Source organism: Eremomyces bilateralis (assembly GCF_010015585.1).
Source record: "Eremomyces bilateralis CBS 781.70 unplaced genomic scaffold P152scaffold_3, whole genome shotgun sequence".
Lineage (NCBI taxonomy): Eukaryota > Fungi > Ascomycota > Dothideomycetes > Eremomycetales > Eremomycetaceae > Eremomyces > Eremomyces bilateralis.
Genome location: NW_022985069.1, coordinates 758290 through 782367, shown reverse-complemented (window position 1 = coordinate 782367; position 24078 = coordinate 758290). Strand labels below are relative to the sequence as shown.

The following is a 24078-nucleotide window of genomic DNA, read 5'->3' as shown; positions in this document are numbered from 1 at the left end:
GTTGCAAGGAAGAGGAGCTCCTGATCCATGGCCAGTGACCATTTATTGACCAAGGAATGATCAACGTGCTGGATTTGATACTATCGTATTAAATCCCACCGCAAAGAATATATCGTGATATCATATCTCCATCTACCCTTCCACCTAACCCTCAATAATCCCAACCCTTCTCCCCCAAGACCATGCGAAGTCCCTTCATCCCGCCCTCGCGTGCATCCCAACAGCTTCTCCTCCACCTCCATCCCTCCATTCCTTTACGCACCTTCGTTTCCTCACACACGCGCACCACCCCCAACGGTCCCCCGAAACCGCGCCCGCACCCTCCCCAAAAGAACCAGCTCAAATTCTGGCCCTTCGCCCTCATCTTCCTCTCAGGAACCGGCCTCTTCGCCCTCATCGTGCGGGATCGCGCCGGCACCGCTCCGCCCGATTCGCTAACTCGACGACCGGGTCCAGGACCGTGAGCGACGCATCCTAACATAAATACCTTCTATCTTACCGACGTCCTCGAATCTCGATACGCCATGGCGCCCACTCTGCCACCGCTTCCGCAGCGCGAAAAACCGCTCTACTCCTCCTCCGACGTCACCGTCATCTTCGTGTTGGGCGGCCCCGGCGCCGGCAAGGGGACGCAGTCGGAGTACCTGGTGCGGGACTTCGGGTTCGCGCACCTGAGCGCGGGCGATCTGTTGCGAGCGGAGCAGAACCGCGCGGGGAGCCAGTTCGGGGAGCTGATCAACGAATATATCAAAGAGGGGACGATTGTGCCGATGGAGGTGACGATTGCGCTGTTGGAGAAGGCGATGGGAAAGATGATGAAGGATGGGGGGAAGGATCGGTTTTTGATCGATGGTAGGTGATTTTGGATGCAATTTCGGATGGGTTTGGCTGATTGATATGTGTTTCTAGGGTTTCCACGCAAGATGGACCAGGCGATCGAATTCGAGAAGACGGTGTGTCCGTCTCGGTTCATTCTGTTCTTCGACTGCCCCGAGGAGGTTATGGAGAGTCGCTTGATCGTCCGTGGGAAGACGTCCGGACGGGCCGATGACAACCTGGAGAGCATCAAGAAGCGGTTCAGGGTGTTCGTCGACACCAGCATGCCGGTGGTGGACATGTTCGAGAAGCAAGGCAAGGTGGTTAGGATTGAGGCCACTACGACGCCCGAAGAAGTATACGAGAAGGTGCGGGCGGAGTTGAAGAAGAAGGGGTTGAATCCGACGGCGTAGATCGGATGCCTTTTTTTGGCGATTGCAAGCGGATTGGTTAATGTGCGAAGTACTTGTAAACCATTGAACGTTATACACTCATAGAATTTTGTAGGATGAATCACAAGGATCTATCTCCTTTCGTAAAGCACTTCATCCAGTATGCGATTCTAGCAACCCAGTTTCCCGTACCAAACCCGACGAAAACAGCGCCACCCATTAATCCCGATCATCAATATCCGAGGGCACCACTTTGGGCTTTTGTTCCTTCTGCTGGTGATGCTGCTGGCCCTGCCGTCCACCCTGTCTCCTCTGGTATCCATTCACCTTTGATTCCATCTCCCGCTGTTCCTGACCCACCTGCTCGACGTAGTTCTCCTTCTCCTGCCGGACCACTTCCAGCACGCCGACCAGGCTCGTCCGCCACATGTCCAGACGCGACGCGACCTCCTGCCACTGCTTCTCTCCGAACACCCGGTAGGTGCTGCGGTGGATCAAGAACGTCTGGTTCAATTGGCTCAACTTGCCTTCGACGAGGCCCGCGCGGATCACGTCAATGATCCACATCTCCACGTCCTCCTGGGGGATCAGCAATGCCTTCGCGATCACGGAGTACGGCAGCGTGCGCGTCTGCTGCGCCGACGCCGCCAACGATGCGACCGTCAGCAGCCGCAACTTCCGGTACAGCACCTCGGCATCCAGCCCGCTGCTCTCAAGGAAGTCGTCGTTTGCCTCGTTGAAGTCATTGTACTCCTCCAGCGTCTCGCCGGCGAAGATCTCCAGCAGCTCGAAGTACAGCGGGTCGGATTTGCGGAGCGCTTGGATGCAGTCGAGCTCGGTGAGGTCTTGGAAGTCGAAGTGACTCGGGTGGGTCAGCGCGGCTTTCAGGCCTTTCAGCGCCAGCGTTCGGCTCTCCTCGTCATTTGATTCGTCTGCGGGGATCGTTCGTAGGGCGCTGACGAAGTGTGTGTATGAGGCATCGGTCTCGCCGGAGTCTTTCGCGACGTCGCTCAGCGCGAGGTAGAGTTTGCGTTGATCATCCTCGTCAAGTTCCCAGGACGCAATCCATGAGTCCAGTTCTTTGAGTTGTGGCTTGATGAGATCGTATGCGGAGGCGGATCGGATGACGCTGAGGAGGGCAAGAAGAACGTGATATCGGCTGTCGTCGTCGGGGGAGAGGACATTGAAGATGGTGCTGAGGACGGCGAGGGCGAGTGAGGGGCCGTGGTGCGGGGAGGTGGTAATCGGTTGCGAAAGATATTGGCAAATTTTCGAGAGGAACATGTTTGGGTTCTTCGTTTGCTGGATTAGGTGGATGAGGAGATTGTATGCGGCAATGAACTCTATGGATTGTCAGTATATATCCTGATATACCGCAGCGTTTCATGGTTCCGTGGGCGAACCTTTCTCTGGCGCGTTGTTCAGGGCCGACGACCCGATGACCAGCTTTTTCATGACTTCATCTTTTGATCCTTCTTGCTGAAGCAGCGGAGCCACATCGGCCTGGATCTTTGCGCCCTCATCTTTCCTGAGGTTGTCAATATAGACGGCGAGTTCTTCGGCTAATTCTTCGAAGGACCCCTCAATGAGAAGGGTGTTGGAAGGTGCGGGCATCGTGGCAGGACTTCTTTGGATGGTTCAGGATAACAGTTCGAGTCCTTGAAAGAAGTAGGAAAAAAGAGAGATGGATACGGCGACTGGGTGGTGGACTGCCCTCGCAACCGGAACTGGATGAAGTCGTCGAAAATCGTCAAATGGTGTGGGCTGGCGGTGGAATTGGCAAGGATCATGTATTATATTGAGTTTTATTTCACTAACCGAAATAGGTCTAGTGTGTATCGTAAATTAGGCCCTGCTTCATTGCCTTGATGCTGACTGATCACATCACTCCGTGTATGAAAACCCTTTTTCCTCTCTCCAAATGTTATGGCTGACAATTATGACCAAAATATAGTAGCCGTAAAGCAAAATCGTTTGTGGGAGAAGACTCCGAGACAGATTGCGGACGAAGTCAACTGTAATCTACCTAACTACCTTACCTACTAAATATACGCACAACTGTCGGGTCAGTTCTTCGACTCCCATCGTGATGGCACGATTTAGAAGCCATGTGAAGCTCAATGCAGCCAATGCTACGATCCAGAGCCTTGTCCTTCATGGGCACCATATGACACTCGGAGTGCCGCCAAGAAAATGATATCTTGAGAAATTATCGTCAACCGTGTCCGCGGCGGCGGTTGCCCTGTAGAATGAGCCCCTTACTACAATTTCTGGTCACTTGTTTCCCTCTGTCCCGTTCTTCACTAGGGATCATCACAGAGGCAGTTCGGCTTGTCGTGGCCTTTATTCCCGTTCTTCCCTTGATCGTTCGTTGCCTGGGACGACGATGGAGACCACTGAATGCGATCCGCCGGGTTCAGATGCGCCGTAAAGAGCTATCAGTGTGAAATTGATGAGGAGCCAAGGAAATATCGTAGCCGCTCAGTCTGTCGGTACGTAATCGACAGGCCGATGATAGAAAGGAGAGAGTCGTCGCACCGCACAGCCGCCCCGTCATGACTTCGGTTTTCTGATTCCGCTTGTCATTCCGCTATTGTCGTCACCCCACAAAATCGAGTTGAGCCTTGCCGCCGTGCCGGCGCTCTATCGTATCCCAGCAGTAACGACGGTTATAGAACTTGTAGGTTGAACAACTGCGGTTCAGCAAGAGAAGAATGCAGGTTCGATCGGGAGGAAGATGACAATACCTCTCCTCCAGATATATTGGAAACAACTTGCGTCCGCCATCATTGTGCCTAGGGCCAACGTGAAATAACTGGATAACTCATGTTCTGGGTCAACAAGCACCAATCTCCTCGGCCAGATCTTCTGAGTGCTCCGATTTCGATCAATTAAGCCTTTTTCAGTCCCGAACGGAATATCTTCCGTCAGGATTAGGTTACTTGACCTGGTTTCAGGAAGGCCTGGAAGGCTGGGAATGCAAGCTGGAAGCCTGGACATATAGTTCCCCAGTCGCATCTTCGGGGGATCAATATTGCTGAACCGCAGGTCTAGCACGCTGGCCATGCAGCCCGGAGAGATATAGTTGTGTCATCGCCCTCCCGTTGTACGAACAACCTGTGTGCTCGCTGTCGACTAGCTACCTCACAGCAGTGACAACACTGATCCTTGTTAGATATACGTCAGGTACCTGGTGGCAGGCCACGCTTTCACATTCTGCTTCAGTCGGGAGATGTATCAGTGCAAGGAAAGGGCAGGAAGACAGTCGAAAACTTGTATAGATGGATTCTGGCTACTGTTCAAGTCCATCCTCCTGCTGGACGAGGCATGTTTCGGGGACCATCGTGCCGTAGTCAAGACGCTCCCCTGCCTTCAGGAACTGATTCGATATACATATCCCTGAGGGCAATAATTTCTGCGAATATTTCTAGATTTTAGGATTAGAATTACCAAAATATATAAAGAGAGTATCTCACTAACCTGTGCTCTCCCAATTCCAAACTGAAAGAGTGCATTCACCGCCTGATCGACTTGGGTGCCAATAGGTGATATTGAACGGCACTCTGCACTGTTTTGAAATGCATTTTCGTTCGCACAAAGGACTCGTTCTTTTCTACAACACAACCAAGCTTTCTGATACCAAACAATCCTGATCATCATCAACTGGGTACGCCAGTCACCCTCATTCATCAAGCAATCAAAAGTCCGTACTAGAAGGCGTGCTCACCTTAAGAGAGAGCAGAATTGGAAGAATCCCAGCATCGCACCATCACCGTCACTGAACCACTACCACGATGGGTACCACGATTGGTACCACGATGGGCACCGCTGCAATTATCGGTATTACTATTGCCAGCATATTTGGTGCCCTCTGCATCGTTGCCTACCTCATTAGGCCAAACCGCACTCTAGCGGGGCCATTGAGGAGATGGTGGTGGATGTTATTGACAGGCCACCTCCCGCCCCCTCTTCCGATAACTCATCACGAGCTAAATAGCTGGTACTCCCACCCCGCCCCGGCTTCGGAGGATTCGACTATCGACGGCCTAGTTTCCGAGTCGACTGATTCCCCGGTGTTGCTCCCGGGTCACTGGTCTCCTGGTCTTGAGCATGCGATGGGCGAGCCATGGCCAACGGTCGAAGAAGTAATGGAATCGGCGAGAAGGATGCAAAACCCGGCGTACCCGGTCCCGATGCCATTGGATTACGAAGCTACCCATATGACAGGAGCCCTCCCCCCAGCCACTCCCCCCATCCCACTCGACCAGGAGGTCCCTGATGTAGACATGATAGAACCCACCATCACGCATTATGCGGACGGAAGCATTGAGGTCACCTGGGAGGCGGAGGTGATAGGGGTGGCTGGGGGCGGCTTCTTGATCTTTGGGAGAAGAGAAGGGAGAGGGGAGAGTGCCGAAATGGGGAGTGAGGAAACGGAGAGTGACTGATAACCACTGATTGACCTTGGTCGTACCGTGCTGACGATCCATTGTCTACCCATCAGGACGAGGGATCTGGTAAGTACCAGTATTCCACTGCAACTTGACGAATGTATCTCCTCTTCATTGCACCGCCTCTGGATCGGCAGGAGCAGGAGGCTGCACACCACGTGGTAGCATCACGTGGCTCGTCCTATTCCTCCATCCACACCCCCAACACATTCACTGACCCGAACCTTTGATTGTCATCCTTTGTGCAAGCTCCTCACATAACTCGACCTAACTTGCATCAGATTGATAATTCCTCTTCAAATCAAAACCAAACTTGTCCAACAGAAAATGATGAGGAAGACCTTGAATAGCATTCAGAACCAGTGGCTTAACAGGTGAGTCCTAGATTCTTCTCTCGGGATAGTGGATATTTGTTTCCTGGTTCAATGTTTACACCCAGTGATTGACTGGATACTGACGGAGTAAGGAACCATAGAACACCCTCATGACCCAGATCAATCGTGCATGATGTGGGAAGAAAGGATTGATTTGTCGGCATCCTAATTTCACCTCGACGTGCACAGTCGGCCCCGACTTTTGCTGTACAAGCCGCCCCCAGCCTGTCATGCCCATCTTGTGCAGTACCACAGCTGCCAGCTCATCAACCCAAACTTCAAAACCCATGGGCTTCAAATCATATTGGTGCAACGTCATGAGAATCTTCTCAACTCTAGGACTCATGAGCCTGGTCGCGGATGCAAGTGGTGAAGGAGCCGACATCCCTCAATGTGTTCCGAAGCGACATGAAATTATCCAGAATTTCGAATAACCAGGTGTGGGCCGCTGCCGGAGATCAGGAACGCCATTGACACGAGCCAGCATCGCCCGTGACTCTAGAGCCTATGGTTTTATGGCGTTCGGGGTTAGAAACATTGGTAATGGGTCGATGGGAGGGTCTGTTCCGAACCGCAATATCATGCGTCATTCACACACTGGCCTTGATATGACCCGCGCCGTGGGCAGCCGGAGAATAACCACAGGACGACAAAGGCATAGGAGAGACGGGACTGTTCATAGCCTCGCTCACGATTACCCCCCAAGCGTATTCCTGCGCCATAACCTACCTTCGTTATGGCGAATCAACTTCGGAATGTTGAGCTGGGCGCACGCGCGCACTAAATTTTCTGCCAGATGCGCAACCCTCTAGGACATCTACCGGGCTGGGGATAAGGACGTATGGTTTCTCGGGGCTCTCCTCGGGACAGTCTGCCAGCCGATCCTCGTCATGGAGGGCAGGCTGTCCCCCAAGCGATCCAAACCACACGCACCGATCCGGCCGATTATCCGGGGGTGGGGCGACATCCCTCTGTTGTCGCATGTCCTGCGGACTCTGTATATTCAAATCCCCGTATCTCGTTTGCCTTTCTACTATCCCGAACCTTCCCCCATCTGAACAACTCCAAAACCCGCTTACGCTCAGGTGGATGATCCGAACCGGAAGCTCCACTTCACAAAGAACATGGAGCTGATCTTCGGAGGACTTCCGCGATACACCCACGTCCTGAGCGTGGTCCGGAACGCTATTCCCTCCTATATTCGGTCTTTAAATCAATAGAATACAACGCGGGGGGATTTCTGGGTGCTATGCTCCTCTCCTGTCGGCCATCCCGGGGGCGGATGACCCCAACCGCAAGCCCAACCGCAAGCATCCTGGGGGTGGATGACCCCAGCTGGAAGCTCCACTTCACCAAGAAGATGTAGTCAATCGACGGTGGACTTCCGCGGTACACCCACGTAGCGTGGTCCTGAGCGGCCGTTCCCTTCCTATATTCGGTCCTTGAATCGATAGAACACAACACGGGGGGTATTTCTGGGTGCTATGCTTCTGGCGACATTCCTGGGGGTCTCCGGGAGGCTCTCCTGGCAACATTCCTAGCCATCATCCCGGGGGGTCTCCGGGAGGCCCCTCGGGACACTTCTGCCGGTTATCCTGGGGTACGTTCTTCAAGGAGCTGATGCAAAACATGGAATTTCTGGAGAAGATCGTGATGGGGTAATGTCAGGGCCATGGATATCAGCTCCCGATCATAGCTGAACTATTGCATCCGAATTATAGGCGCTTCATCGTCGATCAAAATAGAAAAATATATGCGCTGACAAAACATAAATCCATCTAGAAAACCCAGTGGCCTAGGGGGGTGGTTGCTGTCGCAACTCCAAACTCAGGCAGGAGAATGAAAGGAGCGGGTGCGCATCATCTAAAGTATAGTCGCGGTGGTCGAGTTAAAAAGAGTAGTGGGCGTCTGAATCTGATCCGATATATTTGCTGGCCGACTTCTTGTGTTCGGAAAATGGTCCGCTGCGCAATCTTGGAAACTAGCTTTATCTAGCCACTGACCGAAAGAACGCTCCGAACGTTATTCGAATCTCGGGTCCTGGCCGATCTGGCCATCGACAAGGGTGAAAAGAGAATGATCCGGATAAATTGCCTGGAATGCAATGCAACACTAGTATTTCGAGGTCGATAAAATTAAGGGCACAGACGTGGTCTAGAATGGCAGGGCCATCATCTCTCGTGCCTTGGTTGATCTGGCCATGGGCAAGAGTGAAGCCGCCATGATAGAGAAAAAAGTCAAAGAAATTTCCGAGTCGCCAAAAACACCGAAATAGCGCGGAGGCTGACCAAGATGGCAGAGATCCTCTAAGAGTCTTTGACCATTTTGGGACATCCGGATCTGGAACATCTGGACACGCATGCTGTGTGCTTGGCTTTGCTTTTAGTCAGACCTGAAAATTGCAGAAGCAGATGAATATGGTCATCCACACGGGAACCTGGAATATCCGGTCCTGGAAAGGCTGGACATGGGCGCTGTGTGCTCGGCCTTGCATTCATTCAAACTTGGAAATCGCGGAAGCAAACGAGTGTGATCCATCCACACGGGACTAGAGATAGACACGCCCAGATTACAGGACGTTCTTAGATCCCACGGAGAACCAGCCATTACACGAACCGAAAGCCAGTGTCTACGGCGGATTCATATGCAAATCATGATGGATCCACTCGATCCCTGAACTTGTTGTTGGATCCACAACATGAGCTGGTTCTTCATCATTTTATCGATACGCGACAATGGACGTGGACAGTTATTTCCCCCAAAACTTACGTATATGCGTCAAATAACCATTTTATTGTTCCCAATCAAGGTGGAGCCTAGCAAACCCACGCCATCTATGGTGGTTTAGAACATCATGATATTTGAATACCTCTGAGAATTCGCGGCCATGGTTTCGTCCATCCAGCGTTGTGTATGCTTGTAAGTTCTGTCACTTTGCAGCAGATCTCGACTCCGACCCACCGGCAGAGAGGCACTCGAATGGCCAGGACAAGGATCCAAAATGCTAGGGCATCATTCGAAAGCAGGGCAGTTCTGGGACTACCAACTGCATGTCATTCTTGCGAAATCGGCTGGGTATCCTTCTTGGGAAATCTCGTGGGTGTCCTTGCGAAATCTCGTGGGTGTCTTTGCGGGACCTCCTGTGTGCCTTTGCGGGACCTCTTTCATGTCCATAGATGACAATGAGTCAATATGGCAACTTCAACACTGGGGGTGTTGTCGCCTCTCCATCTGTACCGCGAAGCCTAGGCCAAATTGGCGCTGGGAATTGGGACCTGGGGTAGTTGGGACACCCAGGGGTAGCCTTTCGGATCTCCTGAAACTGCGAAGGATATTCCCGGCATTCTCACCACCGCCACTTCCAAGCTCTTTCGAACAATTTCAAACATAACGCAATCGCATGACCAAAACCCCGCACCAGGAGTGGATGGTGAACTTCTTATGCAACTCGGTGCAGGAGTGCAGAAGTGCCTTGCATAATTGCATTCACGACGACGCCACAAAGAAAAACATGGAGCTAAGACCAAAAGAGAACGGTTTCGATCGGGGAGATGCACGAGCGTCAATAGAAAGCATCGAGTTATCGAGAGTGATCGGCATGTGGCTTGCAAGAAATTGGCTCCCGAAGCGCCAAGTGCGCCAAAGAAGCAATCAAACATGAAACTTGGCGCGGAGAAAAACAGGGGACACGGGAAACATGACGAGATTCAAGAAGACTTGGAGACGATTCAAAAACGCTTGCGAGATCGGATGTGAAGCGATATGAGCGACCAAGGAGACGCAAAGAAAACGACAACGATGTTGGACTCTGGAGGGTGTCTGGTGGCAATTCATGTTGCGGGTGTGGCTCTGGAACTCCGCCCAAGGCCCCTTTTCAGCCAGTAAACAACCTGTGGGATGCCGAGCCCGAGGAATGTAACTGTGGCGGTACCGGATGATTGGGAATTCTCCTGCGAGTGCGTCAAACCGATGGCTGGCAACAAAACTGTCTTCAAAGACATGTCGGATCACGGATGTCGTTTAGATGCAAATGTTTCGTTGACGGAGTGAATCGACGCGCGATATGATCGACGTCATATGGAGCGCAAACCCCCTGGTGCGTCCGTGTGGAATTTGCAGGGTCCGTAAATTTGCTCTGCGCCTTGCGGGCTTTCACGATGTGAGGCTGTTAACAGGGGGAAAAAGGGCCAGGTTCAGGATTCATATGTCACCGCGGGACCGAGCGAGCATCTGGAATCGAGCTCGGAAGCTGGATGGTTGGAGTGCACGACATGAGGCTGATGGAGGGCTACGTATTGTGTTGACGATAACATACCTGTACTCCGTACCTTTTTTTTCTTTGGAAGCATGAGTTCTGAGTCCAGCACCAGTGAGCACACTAGCAAAGTGTGAGAATGTGCGCAAGTCTCCAAAGTCTAACATCAAAAGTCCAAAGTCCAAATATTCAAATACCGCTGTCCACATTATATCAGATCGGAGCTCCCTTCCCCTCACAATCAACACGTTAGCAGCTGGAGACTGGAGTACTCTTGCGAGAGTGGGTAAATCTGTGTATGATCAGCATGACTGAGAAAGACCGGACTCCGGGTATTGAACGCGTCGCCACAAGAATTTCCACTCCTCCCTGCATTTGCGGCTACATCGCTGCACTCTCATGCATCCACCAGGCCATCGTAGCTGTACTGCGGCCGGCCAACAATCCGGTGTGACGGAAAATGCATCTGGCCTTGAAAGTTGAGGCTGCTCGGATCGTACTGTGTAATTATGAAAAGCGACCCAAAAAGTGGACATGGTCCTCAACGGACTGGACACGCCGAGTGGCCGACCGGCCGACGCGAAGGAGAAATCTATTTTCTGACGATCGAACGGATCGTCGCCAAGCTGTAACCATCGTGGACCCTTTTTAGACGGGAGGAGATCGTGGGTTCCAGGCCGAATCCAACAATGATCCGCTTCCCGTTGCTGGTGAACTAATCCTTGGGCTGTCTGCAATACTCTGCAATCTGCATGTGCTAATAATTAATATTCGCTCCTCAGGGCAACTGGGAACTTCTTAGCGAAAGCCAACAACCGTCATGTCGCAGATGTCCTGATTGCTTGCACATCTGATTTGGGGCAGCAGCTCTGGCAGGATCGCCCGCCTGGGGAATTGGGTATTAATAAATAGGGGATCTGGAGGAAACGGGGGAGCTGTGTGTGGCTTAGAGCGTGGCGTGAGTGGTGGGAATGCCACCGAATACCGGTCCAGACAGCACGGAATACCGCGTTTATTACCAAATAAGAGTATAATACTAATACCAAGAGAGTCTCCGCAGCACAAGTCCAGCACAGTCTACACAAGCGCGAAGAGAGCAAGCGATTTTTCTCTCTCAGGCGCTGTCTTTTTCGCGGAATTCTTTGGCAGCTTGGCCCGTGAGGACCTGACTGAGGTGATTTCTTCCTGGTCCCTGGCCCAACAAAACTCCTGATCATCATCAACATCATCGTCCTCTTCGTCGCTCTGCTTCTTCCCGTCCTTCTAATCTCTCCCTTACTTCTGCCCTATCCCGCACCGTGTCGTGTTGCTTCGTTTCTTTCTCCGACTGCATTCTATATAGCCGTCGCTCGTTTCAGGCTCGTTCCATTTTCAGCTGCACGAGGTTTACGTTTCGGCAAGTCCCTGTTTCCATTCCCTTCTCTGGAGTCTAGACCAACGAAGACGGACCATCCTCTGCACGTTCTGCCTCAAACAAACCCTCATTTCTCGAATTCTGCGTATTGAAGAGCGAGAGCGGCCGTCTCAGGCTTCGTATTGAACTTCTACCCATTGATATTCCACTATTGTTCCCCGTTCGTCATCAACTGCACCCATCCGTCCATCTCAGCACGTTCTCTTGTCGCTTGCTCTCCTTCCGCTGCTTTCGGGTGGATGTGCCAACGCGTTACGTATTCCTGTCCCTCCATCCGGAGGTTCGGTTTTGCATCGCACAGAACGTTTCCGATCTCGCAACAATCAAACAGTCCCGTCCATTGTCCGTACTAACATCCAAGTCCATCTGCAGGCTGCCCTCGGCTTCATCACGTTCTCCCGTCCCTGCCCTGCGGTTCCGATCCATACCTGTCAACCAAAACACGGCACCTCACATCTTGTTTTTGACCCTCGAGCGACTTCAACGACCGTGCCCATTTCTTTTTTGGTCCAGCGTTTTGTAACTTTACCTTGAAGCCTTTCATTTCCATGAGTCGACCCTTTTAGACATCTTCGGTCATATCTACACTGCCGAACTTGAAGATCCGTCGTACTGCACTTTCAAACCATCGGTGGGATCGAGTCGTCGGAATGCCGATCAAAATGCCAAAGGGCTTTGCCCGGAGGAAATCCACAGGGAGCGCGCTAGACGACTTCGATGAGAAAGAGAACACGGTGTTGCGCCAGACTCCGGAGCCCATTCCCAAACCAGCGACCGAGCAGGGGTCATTTCGTGTCATTCCTCGCACAGAGGTCGACAGGCCCGTTTCGCAATTCATCGCTCCGCGCAAACCGAAAGTCGAAAAGGCGAGTACATGGCTGAGTTTTGGCTCGTCCGGACCCAAGGGAAAGGAGATCGACGACGAGTCGAGTCCCAATAACCGGTTAGTCATACGAATGAGACTGCAATTTCATTGTTGACATAGACCAGGGGAAGTAACGGTAGCAGTGCCGCCAATTCGGCGTTATCTAAGGTTTACGACACGTCTTCCTCGTCCGCCCGTCTGAGTTCCAGCTCAACCCTCCCTTCGCAACACGACGACGAACTCTTTCCACGGACCAACATCCACCACACCCTCCCGGCTAAACTCCCCGCCGCCTCCCATGGTTCCGAACACAAATCTTTTATTCAATCGGCCCGCACCTGGACATTAGGTGGCAAGTCCAAACCTCAACCTTCAACTCCCATACCACCTCTCCCGGAGCAAACTAGTCCAAGAGAAGCTCGAGTCAGCAACGGAACGCGGGACGGAACGCGGGACCGTGCAGTCACCAGTAGTAGTTACGCAAGCACTACCATACCTCCCAAGCTAGAAGACTCGCTCCCATCCACGGACTTTGGATCGGACCTAAGCGACATGTTCGCAACTCTGACAAAGCGCAAGAGTGGCATATTGCCTGATGAGCCCCATGCTCCCTCTTCCCCGAACAACGCCATTCGCTCCGTAAGTCTCCTTGGGATTCCCAACTCTTGACATCTCAGAGCAGTGCTGACGCATTCCAGGAATCCGAACCAATCCTCCCGGCCCAAGCTCGTCTACTTTCTCCTAATCGTGCCGCTAATACCCCTTCGCCTCTAAACTACGACCGACGATCTCACGATATCGCTTCATCTCCTCGCTCATATCAGAGCCACGATTCGCATGATGGGCTCATGCCACGCACCACATCTACCTCGCCATACCAGGAGTCCTTTCCCTACCGCTCTAACGGCCCAGCCTCGGAGTCCTTCCTGAAACCTGACGAATCAATGGCGTTCAATAAATCTAGTCGGGCAACATCTCGGAGCGCCTCGAATGACGGCCGACCTTCATCGCAAAGATCTTCATTAAGCTTCCTTCCAGACTCGGGAGATAGAGATGCGCAGATTGTCTATAATTCCGTTCGGACTAGTCGATTACTCGGCGCACAAGATGCCATCAGTGGAGGGCCCGATGCCAATGACGACCTCTTCGGAAATCGTTCGACGACAAAACCAAGCCCCCCAATAAACCACTCGAGACCTCAACTTCGCGCTGTCCAGGAAGTCAACTCAAGTCAACAATTGCCTGCCGCCCCTGAGGAAGATGATTCGCTGTTTAGTACCGCAACTGCTGCAGCGATCAAATTCTCGGATGAAACAGCATACGCCGAAGTGCAGAAAGAGCAGGGCAAGAAAGTGATGACGGCTGCGCAATTCGAGCGTTACAAGAAGCACAATACCATCTATCCCGAGGACAACGCTGATTCCGATAGCGACAACTCCGAGACATACGAGGAGGTTGATGAGGCTGAACGGAGCAAGCAGACAGCTGCTCACCGACGGAAGCAGGAGGCACAACTTGCGGTCTTCAGGCAACAGATGAAGAAGACGACAGGAGACCAGGGAGCGCCGACCCGACCGATTAGCCAATTCCGACCGAGTCTCGACCGTATGAGCTTGAGTTCTCCTAACCTGAGTGGTCCTGCTTTCTTGAGCCGCCCGGCCGATCATGGTAATGTTGGAGGTCCCAGCCCACCAGATGGGTCCCTATCCGATGAGGAGGACGACGATGTCCCGCTTGCAATTGGGATGGCTCATGGATTCCCACACAAGAATCGACCGCCGAGCAAGATGATCGGAAGCGGGTCGTCGATCGTTGGGGTCCCTACAGATCGCCGCGGAAGTCAAATGCCGCTTCAACGACCCAGTTCCGCTGCCGGTCACCAATCTAACTCGGGTGGCAATCGGACTTCAACTCTCCCGGTCTTCGCTCGCAACCTTCCCGCCGATCCATTCGGTGCAAACGGCGGAGGAGCAAATCGCGGTGCACCATCGGTTGCTGGCGGACGCATGTCCACGTACGATCCTAACGCCACGCTTCCTGGATACCAACCCGGAGGACTTGTCGGCGTCATCGACTCGGAAGAACGAGCACGGGCTCTTCGACGGGGAAGTCCTAATGCGCAGATGAACGCCGCCATGGGCGTGGGTGGCCAACAAGCTCTCCCAGCCAACATGCCGCAGCAGATGATGGGGATGCCACCGAACATGCCTGGCATGAACCCGATGATGAACCCCATGAACAATCAAATGATGTCGCAGATGATGGCGAATCCGAATACCAGCCAGGCGCAGATGCAGATGTTCATCGACGCGATGAACCGCAGCAACGAAATGATGGCGATGATGATGGCGACGATGCAGCAGAACCAAGCTATGGGCGCACAACCCGGCGTCGGCAACCCTCCCCCCAACCAATCCGCCTACCTCTCTCCCCACATGAACCACTCCAACCCCAACCTAAACCGCCCCCACAGCATGGCATCCAACCTCCCCGCCCAGCACCAGCCACCGCAACAATCCAACCCCTACGCCCGCACAATGAGCATGGTCAACCCCCCCGCCTGGAACCAACCCGGCAACCGCCAGAGCTCCGCCGCCTCCTTCTCCACCTCCTTCCTCCCCAACGTCCGTAACCAACCCTACGCCAGCAGCATCGCCCCCTCCGAGCGCTCCACCATGGGCATGGCCTCGCGCTACCGCCCCGTTTCCGCTCTCCCCCCGACCAACTTCTCCACACCGCTCCCCGACCTCGACCTACCTCGCATGCGCACTTCCACCCTCCTCCCCATGGACGCCCACAGCCACGGCACGCCGACCCCTCCCCTCGACACCCAACACCTCGCGGCGCCGCTACCGCCGCCACACGCGAACGGCACGGTGCAGCCGCGGAAGAGCGGGGTGTTCGCGACGATCCGGGCGCTGGGGACGAAGGGGAGCAAGAAAGAGAAAGGGGCTGTGACGGTGGTGGAGGAGGAGGATGAGGAGGGGTGGGGGGACGTAAGGAGACGGAAAGGCAGGAGGGGGCGGAGTCGGAGTCCGGAGAAAGGGGGCGCAGGGAGCGAGGTGCCGGAGGAGTTAAGGGGGTTATATATGGCGGAGATGTGATTTACTGATTTGGGATTGGATATCGAGGGGAATTTTTGGGGGTTTGTCGTGGATCGAAGGACGGAACGAGGCGAACCAGATGGAAAATTTGGGAACCGGTGGATGGATCGGCGGGGACATGGCTCACGGGATGGGCCGATGTGATTTGGCGGAAGGCAAAGCTCTCTAATATCCTGAATTCAGATCCACCTTTTTCGAATCTGGAAAATGTCCGTATTATAGTACCCTACGGAGAGCAAGCCAGCATTTGCAGCGTTGTTTGTTGATTTTTTTCAGTTTAATAGATACCTTAATCTTAATTCTACCTCGGGGGAGAGGGTGGTGGAACCATTGATACCTTGGATTGTCGTGGCTCTGGTCTGTGTATCGTATTGAAGTAGCTTCGAGGATAATAGGTGCATTGGGGATGAATTGATGGGAGATTCAGTTGGCGATGAATGGCCCCTTCACGACCTCCTGTTCAGAGTATTGGACTTGGCACCAAGGGTCCAGAGGTACGTCCTATGTTAACATCAATCCTCAACACCATCAACAACGCATTGCCAGGCGGGACCGGGAAGTGTGGACGTAATACAAGGTGCCATCAGCTCTGCGAACATCAGCAAGGTTGTTAAGATCAAGAAAAAGGACCCGGACATTCACGAGCTCTTGACTAAGCAAGAGATCGTGATATTGTACCATATGGAGATCTGAACCCGGTCCAATTTACGCTTACGACATAGAATGCCGCCCAGCGATTAGACAATGAGATCAAAGGGAAGATTGATATCGAAGTCTTTCTAGTAGAGAAAACATAGAAGAATAGGTAGAAATATATGATTCGTCAATGCCATCTATTCATGTTTCTAATGTGCTGTGTCTATTGTGGAGCTCTCTATTCCGATTATCCCACACTTTTCTTTCCGCTGACAGTGAAACACCCTTCCTAGAAACAACCCATACCCCCGACTCTCCCTCTACTATTTCCACGTCATTGCTGTCGTAACTTGAAGAGGACGGAGTGGCTATGGTCTTCCAATTCGGTCTGCTCGACCCAACAGCGAAGTTCATCTGGACAGGGTTTGTTATTTGCAGCTGTTTCACCATGCAAGTGTCAGCTTCAATGAACTGGGCGAGCAGTGAGGCTGTGTTGAGTGTAATCAAAGAGCTTGCTATGTACGTTAGAGCCGCAGCCGGCAGCATCCTACACGCACCGATAGTTCCTAGCTTCCTACCATCGATCTGCCATAAATCCTGATTGGTTGGGTGGAACATGTTCTCGTGAATACGAAGTGAACGAAAAACATCCGTGAGCTCACTATAGCTGTGTGCTGCGGGGGCCCTCATGCAGCATTTAACTGGCATCTATGACTCCGCCTCCTTCGTCCCATTCTCCAATGCCCAAGTATTTAGATTCCTACATGTCGCTTCAGTCTGGATCTTTTCTTACCTTCTCATCTCTTGCAATCGGAATTTTACGTGTCCGTCATTTACTATTACATATACGATGCACAATATTTAGCGAAAATTTATCTAACAGTGTCAATTGAACAACTTCCGAAATTGGCATCCTCGCCTCGCAAAACACTCTCCCATATCCCAAACATACTCATCTCTACATACACACCACAATCAACGACACCACTCTCAACATGGACCTAATTCACATACCTCGCACCCCGGTCAGTTGTGCCGAGGGTGGTTGTCCCCCTGGCAATCGACCTGGTGCTCTCCACAACCTTTGTCCCCAATTGAAGGCCCGGAGCACGGTCGCATGTCGCCTCGACTCGTGATGAGAGAAAGTTTACCCGCGAGAATCCCGGATCGATTATGACGAGCGTTGCTGCGGAGCCTTCACCCAATCAATCGAAGCAAGCAAATCTACCCACAAGATCACGTGTCTTACACGGTTGGAACAGCTATCGGTTATGACCTTGAGGTTCATTTCGAAAGAAGAACGACGGAGTGGTATTGGTGTGATGGAAGGCAGGTGGAAGGCAAGGAAGCACGACGGTGGAGACGCGGCGTGGTGGAAGTTGGCTTATGGTAAGCTTTACATACTTGTGCTTAAATCAGACATCTCATTAACATAATCCAGATACAAGCGACGAGCATTGAAACAATTGGTACTCTGCCAATTGCACGGCTGTGGTTTCTTATAGTCGGCAGATTGAGCGCACATCGCGCTCTCTCAGCGGGCCCTCTGGTCGAGTCTGAGGAGGTCATATCGGGAACGATTTGACTCCCAATCTTGGTAGGGGAAATGTTACACCCTCCAAGACAGATTTCTGGCAGCAGGCCCCACTGGATATCTTGGTTATTGAACGGCGAATTTGGCTTGTTTTTTCCCAGATCCATCTCTTGTATTCAAATGGCGGCGCTCCTCGCGTCCGATTCTCCAGTCAGCTCAGGTCGATTAATCTCATATCGGTAAACGAATTTGACTTTGCGGTACTACATCTTGCAGTGTCTACAGTATCTGACTCTACGTGAGTTGTCTCGTTCTGCGTCGCAGCAAATATAATACCGTCGAAGTGGCTGGTTGGGATATCCTTGACCAAGCCATGTGGTAAGTAGATGCTATTGTCCAGCTAGAACTAACCACTCATTCCGAGCACTGCAACTCTCATATACTACAGTCTTGCGTCAAATCACCGCACCCAAAGAGGCAAGCTGCTGGAACATGACCTTTGTCCACATTCTGAGATGCATGGGGAAACACCTCTCAATATTCTATTGCTTCACTTGTCAATTTTCTCTCGGCTTCTGCATCTGTCCAGATTTTTGAACCGTTTTCTGCTCCTCGAGTTGTCAGTTGTCCAGTGCGTAGCCTCCAACTATGATTTGTCAGGGGCGCCTCAATGAAGCTTCGGGGGTCATCAAGGACACTTTCAAGTTGCACGGCATTCACAAGTTGACAAAGGCCATGTCGGTTCTCAGGCTTCGCCTCAGTGCTATTGTAGCCCGAATGGGGGTGGTATAGCGTCACCACCTGTTCCCATTGAACATAAAGTCCGCTTGACTCTCTTCAGCTTTGCACAATGATATGAGAGGTGTTCATTTCTTCCAGAGCTAGGGCTGCTGAGGTGCGAACAAGAAGAAAATCAAACCGCTGCCATTGCTACGAACCACTTTGCCCTCATCTCTAGTCCACCTCCATAACAGCCGGGATTGGAGGGCGACTGGAATAATGATCGTAGTAGCAGTGTGGCGCTGAATAGGGATGCGGGTACATTACTAGAGGTCGCCAACCTGAATGTGGCTGCGAGAAGGATATGAGTCGAGGGTGCTCCTTGTGATCGTTTGATGGTTGGAAGAGGGCAAATGGTGCTCTTGGTCTGTGAATATTGACGGTGGACCTAGTATCAGAACATGGTAGTAAAGCGAGGGTACCGTATTTAGTCCAACTAATCGCTAAAGTTGCTCCTTTACAAATACAATTGGGTATCATGTTGCTGTAACGCCTATGCAATGCAGTCATGTCGATGGACAACCACGACATGCCGACTTGAAACCTCCCTCAAACTTCCCCCCATCTGAAGCTTCGTAACCCAATAAACCTCACCACCCCCCACTCCCCCATCCAAATCCCCATCTCCAAAAGCATCTGCACCGCCTCCAACAGCGCCACCCTCCCCATCACACCCCAACCCCACCCCACCCCACCTCCTACCAACCCCAACCCCACGTTCCCCACCCTCCCATATCCCGGATGCACCATCCCCCCTATTGCCTGCCGCGCCACCTCCCGCAACATCCACGCGCGCCACGGCAGCGTGAGCGCGTTAACCAGCTTGCTCGTTATCAGCGACGCGAGGTTGTCGGACATGTACAGCGATAGCATGGTGACGCGCTGGTGGCGGTGCTGGATGCGGCGGTGGAGGATTTTGTGGCGCTGCCGGGTGATTTCGGCGCGGAAGTGTGCGTAGATGGCGGGGATGGCGGCTTCTTCGGAGTGGGTAGCCTCGGGAGGCATAGGCATGAGGGAGTGGGAATTTGGTGGGCGGTTTTCAGCGTCTGAAGGGGGTGGTGCCCCGGAGGAGGGAGTTGCTGGAGTAATGTAAGTAGTTGCGGAAGGGCTTTGAGGAGGTTCGGGGTCGATAGATAGTGCATCGGGGGTGGGAGATGGAGGCGAGGTGAAGAGGTCGGGGTTGAAACGGGGGGTGTCGGTGACGGTGCGCCTGATGCGATGTCGGGGATGTGCTGAGGAAGATTGCAGTTGAGTGGATGGGGCTGGATGATCCGGCAGACCGATTTCCAAGTTTACCACGCCAGTATGAGAATCCGAGGAGGTGATTCGAATGGTTGCGTCGCTGTTAGCGGCCGGTGATGGTGGATCAGTGGTTGATGAAGCAGCGGAATGTCTTGGTGGCCGCCTGGTATTGTTTGAACCTGCTGCAGGAGCGGCGTTCGGGTTCGATGGCATATTCCCGTTAGTTTCCCATTCTCTGTTTGAGATCCCATCATGGATGACAGAGGTTACACGGTCGCCATGAACTCTTGTTAATGCTTCCGGGGGGATGTAAGCGAGGATATCCGGGTCGAAAGACGGCCAAGCTAAGACCTCTGCCTCCCTCTCGAGCTCGAGATCCGAGGGTAGCTCCGCCAGTGGAGTCCTGGTCAGTTCATGTCGTTTCCAGCCCCAACCCAATGTATTCATGATGGACTGAAATACGGGACTGAAACGGCGTGTGAATGGCCTCCATGGCTGCGCATCTTCCTCGAACAATTGCTCGATCGTCTCCGATAGGGTGTTCTTATAGCCACGCCGCCTTGCAAGCCACTGTTTGCTTGCCGGCCGGAGGACTGAGTCTCGCATGGTTCTGAATATGACAGTGACCAGAATCGAGGTCGCCATGTTATACGTCAACAACCCCATGCAAGCTGGCGCTAGAGGGATGGGGGGGATTCGGCCGCTAGTTAAAATTTTCCACGATCCGGACAACGGCCATACAAGCGATGTGAGCGTGGAAGAGAATATCTTCCAAGGAGGTAGCAAGGATGATGTTGGAGCAACGCCAAGCGTCTGGTGAAGATAATACAGCTCGAATGGAAGCGCCACAATTTTCATGGAGTGCTCGAGGCTATTAGGAGTCACAACATTAGCCGGCCACTAACTGACAATATTTGAGCGAGTTAGACTTACATGTCACGGACAATGGGCTTCCATTTATCATACGCTCTTCTCTTTCTTGAAGACGAGACGGTAGCTTGCACAAGTGCATCTAGCCCCTCAAACGCAAACGACAACCAATCAGGGTAGCGTAGAAGTGAATGGACGAAATAGGTTGAGAGTCCCGCAAAAAGGAAATGGCGATAACCATAGGATGATATTTCACTCCTTGCAAACGCAATGACCGGTATGTTCGAGAGCATAGGATAGACCTATAGATATTAGCTCGGGGTAGGGAATTGGGGACCGTTCATACCAAAGCCTTGTGTTTCAAGGCATGAAGCCAATGCAGCAGAAACTTCTCCACGTAAGGAGCAATATAGCTCATAACCAGGCCCGACATATGTTCATCCTGAGCCATGGCTGCCAGTTCTTCCTCTTTTGGTCCTCTGGGTTCCTTGCTGCCGTTGCGAACTACTACACCCACTGCTGCTAGCACATCATTCTGAGCAGCACGTAGAGCTCGAGCGTACCGCCGCGAGTTACGATTGACGGAGTGGCCACGATCATCATAGAATTGCCGTGGTGGTGCTGCTGTAGTATTCTGCGGGTTCGGACTGCTCGAGTTGTCGTAAAGGATACTGGGATGGCGTTGGAGGACGTCATCCTCGGGAGGTTCAGTGTAGGAGCGGCCCTATATAATGTCAGAGGACACTAGGTAATGTCAAGTTAGAAGACCTACAAATGCAAGCCTGAAGAGGTACGCGTCTCGACCCATTCTGGGCTGAACTTGACACTGCTAAGCGTCTCTTGAAGCATTAAACGAACTCCATGGATTGGGCTGAGAATGAGGGATGGACAGAGCCCAATCTAAGAGTGAGGAGTAGTTACGGTAGTGTCACAGAGTGTTGAAGGAGTGGTAAATTATTCACAATTGTCATTGAATATCAACATGAAGTCCTCTGTAGCAGAGAGATATTGGGGGGTTTGATTGCGGAGAAGTGGAGCTGGAGGATTCCTCCGATTCATACAAATAAGGCCATAAGGCCACAAGGCTCTAACAGGGATCTGGGGCCAGCATTTGAAGCTCGGACAATCTCCATCCAAAATTTCACTGAATTTCTCTTCCAGCAGTTCTTGGTTTCTTTACCACCACAATTCTTCCAGTTTTCAACACTTGGTAGAGTTGCCATAAAGGACAATCATGTCCTCTTTCTTCTCAGTCCCAGCGTCTCAGAGGAAGCGGAAGAGACCTGAGGGTGCAACATCAAAGCCGTCGAGAAAACAGCCACGAAATGTTTCTCCATCGCGGTCTAAGCGAGCACGAGATCCTGCAGGTCGAGACGAATCGATATCCGGCAGCGAGTCAGACTTGTCCGGTGCAGATGATGGAGCAGCCGAGTATGAATCAAGCGTGTCAGACTCGGAGATCGAGGGCGAAACTGCTGCAGAACGTCGCCTTCGTCTGGCGGAACGGTACTTGGAAAACATCAAGCAGGAGGTGGAAACTACCGGAGTCGGATTCGATGCCGAGGACGTTGATAGAGACCTGATCGCCGATCGGTTGAAGGAAGACGTCGCGGGAACGAAGGGGAAGATTTACAAGTTTGTGGCGAACGAGTTGGACATCGAGGGTGCCTCGCATATGTTCTTTCGACACGACAACCAAGCTGTATTGTCAGTCAGCGCACATCCACCATACATATATGCGACTCGAAAGGATGGCAGCGTGGTGAAGTGGGAATTACCGTCCAACCCTCCGGCAGAAAAGCAACAGTCCAACATGACCCCACGCCGTCGACCGATCAAGCGGATATGTGGCAAAGGCCGCGTGATCAAGCCCGAGGCTTCCGAAACCTCGAAACCGGCGAAATCCACCTTCCTAGGACACAAAGCTGCAATTGTGTGCAGTGCCATCTCCCCTTCAGGAGAATTCCTTGCAACGGGAGGCATGGACAACAAATTGGTCATCTGGTCCACCAAGAACCTACGACCGATCAAAGTCTTCTCGCAACATCGCGATTCCGTTACTGGTCTGGCTTTCCGACAAACGATATCCAACGCGCAACAATCGGCCGGCGGTCCCCGCAGTACCGGCGGCGAAACTCTCTACAGCTCCTCCGCGGATCGGACGCTGAAAGTGTGGAACGTCAGCCAACAGTCCTCCGGATACATTGAAACATTGTTCGGGCACCAAGATGTCATCATGGATGTGGATGCACCTGCCATTGAACGGTGCGTTAGCGTTGGTGCGAGAGACAGGACTGCACGACTATGGAAAGTCGCAGAAGAGTCTCAGCTCGTGTTTCGAGGGGGTGGAGTGGGAGCGATTCCAAAGCCTGGCAAACTGAAGGCACAAAATATCGAGCTTGCCCCGGAGCTGCTGGAGAAAGTGGAATCGGCCAAGGAGCACCACGAAGGGAGCATCGACCGAGTCACTATTCTCGACAACGAACTCTTCGTGACGGGCGCAGACAACGGAGCCATCTCCTTATGGAGCATTCACAAGAAGAAGGCGCTGTATACTTATCCTCTTGCACACGGTCTGGATCCGCCGATCACAGCCGAGGAGTATTATGTAGAGGAAGATCCCAAGGAGAAGGCCAGAGAAGTTTCGGGGTCCGCGGAAGTACCCGTGAAGCAAGCACCGAGGGGAATCACCGCATTAAAAGCGTTGCCACTCAGCGACGTATTTGTCACCGGCAGCTGGGATGGATTCGTTCGAGCTTGGAAGATCCGTGGGGACCGAAGAGGGTTTGATCCGGTTGGGATCGTTGGAACGCCTCGCACCCTTTCCATCAATGCTCCAACACCTGCAACGGACGCGGATTCCGGTGATGAGGACAAAGTAGTTGTCCTTGGATCTTCGCCACCAGCCGACCCGAGGATTGTTCATGGGCTTGTTACCGATCTGGCGGTATTCGAGCAAGGCGATCGGAATGAGGAGAGCTTGTTCATTGTGGCCTCGGTTGCCAAGGAGCAGAGGATGGGGAGGTGGCACAGTTATGGGACTGGAGTGGGACGGCAGAGGATTGATGGGAAGAATGGTTGCATGATTTTTGAGGTTGGGAGGCACCAGAAGTCAGATCTTGTGAATCATTGAAATTAGCAATGGCTGTACCGCAGCTACCTGTATATAAGCGCGTTTGAATGAATACTGATACCATGTACTTCCTCCGGACTCCAACCCCAGCTAGCGATATAAATCGCATGTTGAAACTAGATATATTTGCTGTAGTTAGGGAACAGATTTCAACATAAATTAAACATATTTGCCGGGGCAAAATAATGGCAGAAGTTTTCCATAGGCTATCA

General features: G+C 52.5%; 10 protein-coding genes across 10 annotated transcripts; 5 read left to right on the top strand and 5 right to left on the bottom strand.

Moving 5' to 3' along the window:
• Positions 1-182: 182 nt before the first annotated feature.
• On the top strand, positions 183-483 carry P152DRAFT_471003 (uncharacterized protein; the record flags this gene model as incomplete). The annotated part of the gene is made up of 2 exons (XM_033681021.1): positions 183-398; positions 457-483. 2 exons carry the CDS (start codon positions 183-185, stop codon positions 481-483), a joined length of 243 nt encoding a protein of 80 aa, XP_033537211.1.
• A 426-nt stretch (positions 484-909) lies between these two features.
• P152DRAFT_455287 (ADK-domain-containing protein) lies at positions 910-1709 on the top strand. The gene has a single exon (XM_033678757.1). It carries the CDS (start codon positions 924-926, stop codon positions 1227-1229), a length of 306 nt encoding a protein of 101 aa, XP_033537210.1. The 5' UTR covers positions 910-923; the 3' UTR covers positions 1230-1709.
• Positions 1441-2963, bottom strand: P152DRAFT_511709 (PCI-domain-containing protein; the record flags this gene model as incomplete). The annotated part of the gene is made up of 3 exons (XM_033682720.1): positions 2612-2963; positions 1565-2551; positions 1441-1520 (listed from the first exon to the last, which is right to left on the bottom strand). Exons 1-3 carry the CDS (start codon positions 2820-2822, stop codon positions 1441-1443), a joined length of 1278 nt encoding a protein of 425 aa, XP_033537209.1. The 5' UTR covers positions 2823-2963.
• Positions 2964-3680: 717 nt separating this feature from the next.
• On the bottom strand, positions 3681-4390 carry P152DRAFT_189606 (uncharacterized protein). The gene has a single exon (XM_033674250.1). It carries the CDS (start codon positions 4272-4274, stop codon positions 3909-3911), a length of 366 nt encoding a protein of 121 aa, XP_033537208.1. The 5' UTR covers positions 4275-4390; the 3' UTR covers positions 3681-3908.
• A 334-nt stretch (positions 4391-4724) lies between these two features.
• P152DRAFT_189307 (uncharacterized protein) lies at positions 4725-6153 on the top strand. The gene is made up of 2 exons (XM_033674246.1): positions 4725-6033; positions 6135-6153. The coding sequence occupies exon 1, from the start codon at positions 5003-5005 to the stop codon at positions 5654-5656; it is 654 nt and encodes a 217-aa protein (XP_033537207.1). The 5' UTR covers positions 4725-5002; the 3' UTR covers positions 5657-6033; positions 6135-6153.
• A 3092-nt stretch (positions 6154-9245) lies between these two features.
• Positions 9246-9894, bottom strand: P152DRAFT_189450 (uncharacterized protein). The gene has a single exon (XM_033674248.1). The coding sequence runs from the start codon at positions 9690-9692 to the stop codon at positions 9279-9281; it is 414 nt and encodes a 137-aa protein (XP_033537206.1). The 5' UTR covers positions 9693-9894; the 3' UTR covers positions 9246-9278.
• A 2230-nt stretch (positions 9895-12124) lies between these two features.
• Positions 12125-15852, top strand: P152DRAFT_189358 (uncharacterized protein). Its single transcript, XM_033674247.1, has 3 exons — positions 12125-12645; positions 12693-13206; positions 13266-15852. The coding sequence occupies exons 1-3, from the start codon at positions 12353-12355 to the stop codon at positions 15669-15671; spliced, it is 3213 nt and encodes a 1070-aa protein (XP_033537205.1). The 5' UTR covers positions 12125-12352; the 3' UTR covers positions 15672-15852.
• A 611-nt stretch (positions 15853-16463) lies between these two features.
• On the bottom strand, positions 16464-17366 carry P152DRAFT_189556 (uncharacterized protein). Its single transcript, XM_033674249.1, has one exon. The coding sequence runs from the start codon at positions 17013-17015 to the stop codon at positions 16509-16511; it is 507 nt and encodes a 168-aa protein (XP_033537204.1). The 5' UTR covers positions 17016-17366; the 3' UTR covers positions 16464-16508.
• A 1804-nt stretch (positions 17367-19170) lies between these two features.
• Positions 19171-21739, bottom strand: P152DRAFT_479488 (uncharacterized protein; the record flags this gene model as incomplete). Its single annotated transcript, XM_033681714.1, has 4 exons — positions 21506-21739; positions 21080-21457; positions 20797-21035; positions 19171-20734 (listed from the first exon to the last, which is right to left on the bottom strand). Exons 1-4 carry the CDS (start codon positions 21539-21541, stop codon positions 19171-19173), a joined length of 2217 nt encoding a protein of 738 aa, XP_033537203.1. The 5' UTR covers positions 21542-21739.
• Positions 21740-21892: 153 nt separating this feature from the next.
• Positions 21893-24041, top strand: P152DRAFT_410526 (WD40 repeat-like protein). Its single transcript, XM_033676957.1, has one exon. The coding sequence runs from the start codon at positions 21968-21970 to the stop codon at positions 23864-23866; it is 1899 nt and encodes a 632-aa protein (XP_033537202.1). The 5' UTR covers positions 21893-21967; the 3' UTR covers positions 23867-24041.
• The last annotated feature ends 37 nt before the right edge of the window (positions 24042-24078 follow it).